This window comes from Malaya genurostris, chromosome 3, assembly GCF_030247185.1.
Source record: "Malaya genurostris strain Urasoe2022 chromosome 3, Malgen_1.1, whole genome shotgun sequence".
NCBI classification, from domain to species: domain Eukaryota; kingdom Metazoa; phylum Arthropoda; class Insecta; order Diptera; family Culicidae; genus Malaya; species Malaya genurostris.
In genome coordinates, this window is record NC_080572.1 from 113,646,959 (window position 1) to 113,653,388 (window position 6,430).

At 34.1% G+C, this 6,430-nt stretch overlaps 1 protein-coding gene across 1 annotated transcript; it reads left to right on the top strand.

Moving 5' to 3' along the window:
* The first annotated feature begins 5,464 nt into the window (after positions 1-5,464).
* LOC131437047 (general odorant-binding protein 56d-like) lies at positions 5,465-6,078 on the top strand. The gene is made up of 2 exons (XM_058606093.1): positions 5,465-5,569; positions 5,626-6,078. The coding sequence occupies exons 1-2, from the start codon at positions 5,516-5,518 to the stop codon at positions 5,965-5,967; spliced, it is 396 nt and encodes a 131-aa protein (XP_058462076.1). The 5' UTR covers positions 5,465-5,515; the 3' UTR covers positions 5,968-6,078.
* Positions 6,079-6,430: the final 352 nt, after the last annotated feature.

The following is a 6,430-nucleotide window of genomic DNA, read 5'->3' on the forward strand; positions in this document are numbered from 1 at the left end:
TATAAAAATCCATTGTCGGTACCATGATTAGGAAATTATGAAAATCATGAAACGTGTCTCTTCATGAGATCATACCTATTATTAATGATATTATGAGCAAAATGATTTTAATCATGAACATTTTTATGATATTTGCTTACAAAACCATCAGTAATAGGCATGGTCTCAAGAGAAGTAATGTTTTATGATTTTCATAATTTCTTAATCATGGTACCGGTAATGGATTTATATCCGTGAATTAATTGAATTATCAAAGGATTTTGTTAATGAGGGTCTGAGGCCTAAGTTAATTTTAGTAAAGGGGGTCCATGCCCCAAAATAGTTTGGGAACTCCTGCTCTAAATGATGGTGTGGAATTTAATACCAACCTGTGGAACTACGAGAATTTTTATATTATGAGTGACATTTTTTGACACACACTCACACATATTCAAGCACAGACACATACATTGCTCAGCAAGATGAACTGTGCCGAATGATATAGAACACTTAGCTCTCTGGGCCAATTTTCACTAGTCAATTTTTCAAGTAACTGCATAAACTTTTTATATGAGATAGACAATATGTGTAATTTCATAGAAAAGCATCGTTATTATCATCATCTTGTAATAACACTAACAAATAGGTACAAATTGAATACAAGAAATAGAAATTTACATTTTATTCACCTGAAAAATATAAAATTCAATGTGGTAACCCTACACGCTAAACAAAATTGAACAAAGCACGCTGCGAACGGAGCAAAGCCGCACGTACCGTCGCGTACCAGTTTTGCATCGTCATTTTTTTTTTCGAATATAGGGGTTTTAACATTGTTGTCATTCACCTCGTCGGGCCAGAAAGGTTTTCTGACCCTATGTGCGGGGTTGGGAATCGAACCCAGGTGGGCAGCGTGAAAGGCATCGACTTACCCATCACGCTATACCCGTTCCCCTGGATCATCATTTTGAATTTGAATGTTTTGACACTCATCGTCTTATAATTTCGGAACCAAAAGTCGGATTAGGATCAAAATGCACAGTATATTAAAAGACAATGAGAGCTTTAATTTGAATCATGATTCGTGAGAATCGACTAAACCGTTACTGAGAAATTAAAGTGAGCTCCGTTTTTCGAGATTTTCTTCACTATTATCGGTGCTTTCGGAAGCGGAAACCGGGGACTAGTAGTCTCAAAGTCGTTTTATATATTCACTAGCTAATAAGATCTGTCAACTAGATCAATTTAGAAGTAAGTGTGAATTTTGAAAAAATCTGTGTTCTGTGACACAGAATCTGTGTGGCAAAAGAGGAAAAAATATCTGTGGTTTTACAGAAAAATCTGTGAATATGGTAACTCTGGTTGTAATACCGGAACCGGAAGTCGAATTTTCGACTTTTCAGGAACTTTTTAAAGAACTATAAGACCTTTTATTTGTATCTTAGTTTGTGAATATCGGTTATGAAACTTCCGAGAAAATTTGCACATATTTCCTTGTAATTCCGGAACCAGAAGTCGGATCCAAATAAAACTCAGGAAAATTGTATGAGGTAAAATTAGTTTGAAATGAAAGGTTCTGCGGTCCCATACAAAATCCCTGAATTTCATCTGGATCCGACTTCAGGATCCGGAAATATAGGGTAAGATGTGTTAAAAATTTTATACCATCACTGAAAAGGGCGAAAAACCATAAAAAAATTCTAAATCGACCGAAAATCTTCTCCCATTGATAGTTTTTATCAGTAGACGGTGAAACAAACCGATTTCAGTTATTCTTTCAAGAATCAAAGAAAATTGTTTTGATGAATACCACAGTACACTGAGGTCTTTTTTTATGCGGCCTTTTTTATGCGGTTTTTTTTATGCGAATTTTCAGAGTAATGCGATTTTTTTTACGCGAAGTTTCAGAGTTATGCGGTTTTTTTATGCAAATTTTCAGAGTTATGCGGTTTCCCTTCTGCGGTTTTTTTATGCGAAGTTTCAGAGTTATGCGGTTTTATTTTTATGCGAAGTTTCAGAGTTATCCGGTTTTTTTATGCGAATTTTCAGAGTAATGCGGTTTTTTTATGCGGTACGTAAACTCGCATAAAAAAGACTTCAGTGTACTATATATGATAGTATGATTGATATGAGAAAGGCATCATTACACCACTAGGTGGATTAAAACAGGTTAAAACAGAAAAAATTCTTTCGAAGTAATCAAATATTTTTAATGAAAATAGGATGGATTCCATTGAAATTACTCACTTTATTTAAAATAAAAAAAATTTAAACAAATTCCTTCAATACTTTTCGAGATAACACGAGCCGCCAAAGGCTGCCGACTCTTCCCTACATCATCCAACTTTAACAATGTTCGGCAGCGCCTTGACTGATAGAAATTTTAAAACCGTTCATTAGAATCTAAGTTTGTGGGAACTGTTAAAACCTGTTTTATTCCGCCAAGTGGTGTGAACAGTGTACCAGACCCAAATTTTGAAGACTTTCTCCGTTTTTTGCATTGTCGCTCTTGAAGGACGGTTTGAAAGTTCAAGCCCTCATCAACTTGTAATTCCGGAATCGAAAGTAGGATCTGTATAAAATTCACAAGTTTTGTATATGACGTAGACCGTTCATTTGAATCTAAGTTTACGAAAATATGTTCAGCCATTTCTGAGAAATCGTAGTGAGTTTCGCTTGGAAATATGGGACCTCTATTTATGGTTCTTCCGGAACCGGAAATTGAGTACTGTTATAACTGAAGTGAGATTATTTGAATACTTGCCAACAAGATTTACAAGCTAGAGGAATTTATAAATAGTTTTCAAGGTTTTTACAATAATATTTACTGAAAAACACTCATTTAATTAGAACTTTACCACTAACCACTCTGTTATTTCGGAACTTGAAGTGGTATCAAGATAAAAATCAGGAATTTTGTATGGAACCACGAGACCTCTCATTTTCAAGTGGTCTGGATCCACATTTGTGGCCTAGCCTTATACTTTAGAGCTGCGATGTCTTCAGGACAAATAATCAAAGTCAGATTAGCCTTTTTATGCTATAGACGGTAATAGAGTGGGTCTTATTTCGACAAAAATCGATGCAATCTTCAATTGAATCGATTCACTCTCGTACTAGTTAGTAAGTTAGTATATGAGTTCCTTTTCCCCATTACACAATACAAGTAGGTTTCCAATTTCCCCTACACAAAAATCACATAATTGAGGAAGCAAATGATGTCTTAATGGTAATAACCAAATCATGTATATAATAGGGCTGAAAAGTCACCACTTATGGCTAAACACCCAATTTAAATCTTACTAATTTAATTTTAACTTATATTCCAATAAATAATTATTTAAAAAAAGAGTGGCTCTTATCATAAGGGGGATCAGAAAATTATTTTCCGAACGTGTTGAGATAGAGGTTTGCTTTCTTCGGCAAAATTAAAGAACAACTTATATCAAACAGCTTTGCTGAAGACGCCGTTGTAGTAAAAAACTATTTCAATCAAGCAACTTAATACACAACAAATACTTTTTTCTAACAATATTTTATTTCTTGATGTTGTCATCATTTCGGTCGCAGGGTAGAGTATAAAAAAATTTATGCAAAGTGCATATTTTTTTTATATTTAGCATATATGGGCGAGTATGGTCGCAAGTTTTATTCTTTATCATATTATAGTAAAACTAGATATCTAGAATCTCGAGTTAAGTAATCGTTATAAACTGAAACAAAAAAGGTTGTTACAATGTGGTCAAATTCCACTAACAAATTATGTTATTTTTCAGCATGCAATATATCACAATTCATTTTATTTTATGCACGAACGCATAATTTTGCTAACGGGCACAAAATCGGTTTTGTAGGAATATGAAGCAAATAGTAATAAATCTAGCCTTTTAATCATCGTTTCTGTTTTTTGGAAGCCCGATTTGCTTAAAAAATGGGTATTTCATAGAAAAATAAAGAATAACAATGTGTCTCCGAATTCCGCCCTTTCTAATCGATATGTAATGTGATTAAAATAATATATGTTTTCGATTTATTTATTTGAAAACAAAAACTCTTCTGCGGAACAAACGAACGATATAACGGGAATTGCCATACTCTAACGATACGGAAGCTATACCCGAATGAAAAGCGATAGCAAACTTATATTATTGAAATGACAAAATAATGCTTCAATTTGATATAATAACTTATTTTGCGGTTGTTCCGCAATTTGGAGAAAATATAATTTATGCAGGTATGAGACCATCGTATTCAAAAAATTTTCGGAAAATGTTGTTAACTTCTAGAGAAATTTTAGAAATTTTTAGTGGATTTAGTTAAAAGTGCAAGAAAAACTCAAATTTTGTGTGATATTCATTAAAATTTTGAATTACAAAATGTACACACTCATTAAAATAGTTATATATGGTTTTATTTTATTGTGTCATTCATTTGAAATGCAAAAAAAAAATGTTAATCATGTTCCCTCAAAGACACACTTTAAGTTTAATCACTGTGTTTTACATTTCATTGCTTTTATTTTTACGTTTCGCATTCAGTTCGTCAGTGCGTCAGCAGTTTATGTTGAACTGCTAACGCCACCTAACGGTTCAAGATAAACCGCTGAGCAGACGTAAAGTATTTGCTACTTGCAAATTACTTATTGACACCGAAGTGCCATGTCTATCCTGACGTGCCGAAAGAGCAAAACAAATTGAAGGCATACTGGCCGGCAACAGATTGTAGTCATTTAGGGGTTTGGTACCTCATGTGTACCGTTTTGTGCTAAAGTGCACATGACTAGTTTTTATTTTTACGTTTCGCATAAAAATAAAAACTAGTCATGTGCACTTTAGCACAAACCAAGGCGTACCAAACCCCTAAATGATTTCATTGTTTTGGTATTTTAAATACCTCAAATGGATATTTCTCTGCTCAAATTGTCCCAATTCTAAATATTCTATTTAGCTATTTTACTTCTCGTAATTCAACCCCACGAATATCAGACCAACTGTTTAAATTCCATGAAAAAGAGGAACAGGAAGCAATAAGCAAAGAGGCGAAAAAAGCAGCAAAATAAAAAAGCGAGAAAAAACATCACAACAAAAAGAACCTTTTTTTCTCACATAGTTTTAAATGATGACCAATTTAAAAAAAACACTTGAAATGTCATCTACGTAAGGTTGTTTCTTGCAGTATCGTTAACATCATCAATATCAATGGAAAAATATGTTAACATTTTTCTAATCCAATTATTTTAAAACTTATAATATTGCAACACAGAAAGCTTTTGGAAGATATTTCGACGCAATATACAATCGCAACATTACTGTTGCGGAAATATAAAATAAAAACCTTGCGATGATCGAAGGTGTTAAACTAACCCCCAGCATGTATAATTACTTCAAGGGTCAAAATTAGCATCGATTTCCCCACGCTGCGCTCGAACTGCAAAAGTGAATTCAATATAAAAACATTTCACTAATAAGCATAAGCCATCAGTACTGTTCTTACTTGCAATTACTAATCATTTCAGTAGTTGGCTAGCATCTAAAAAATGTTTCCGATTTTAGTTGTTTTGTGCATAGCGTTGGCTAGTAGTCAAGTTGACGTAATTGAGTTTGGTCTGATTTAGAAACCTGTTGCTAATTCCTTATTCTATCGCAGGCCTACACACTGCAACAGCGCCAACAAGGAGACCTATTTGCTTTGGAATGCCTCACTGAAACTGGAGTCAATCCTGCCTCGATAGCCTTACTGAAAATCGGTGATTTCACAGCAAACGAAAAGCGAGCCAAGTGTTTCGTGCGTTGTTTCTTCCAGAAAGAAGGTTTCATGAACGCCGACGGGGAGCTGCTGCCTGAGAGCATTGTAGAGGCTTTGTCTAACGATTTCGAACGTGAAAAGCTGGAAAAGGTTGTCTCCAGTTGCCAAGTGAAGAGTGAAGATGCGTGTGACAGTGCTTTTCTTATGTACGAGTGTCTTTACAAAAATCGAGAAAATTTGTGAACTGGGCCAAATCTATACAATAAGTGCGATCCTCATTTTAAAAACTGTGCAAACAAACTGTAGTGACAAACGTTTTTTTTTCAGTGATATTGAATAAATAATAAAATACAAATGGATTGAATTATATAATATTTTTTCAATGTTAGCATATTTTTCCGAATCAAGATGCTGATGAGTACAAGCTTTTTTACCTGAATTACTCTGAGGCTCTGTTACAGTCATATGAATTAGGATCAGTGGCTAAATAGTGAGAAATCTTCCAGAGCTAAAAAAAAAATGCTTCGAAATATTCTGTGGTCACTTTTACTCGGAGACATTCCGTCACTAAGTTCGATTATAACTTCAAACAGGAAGCGTCCCGAATTGTGTTGTTATGATGCTGACGTGAATCCAAACATCCAAACATGTTGCATTTACTTATTGTCATGATATCATATCAATTAACATGTACAAATGAATTTTG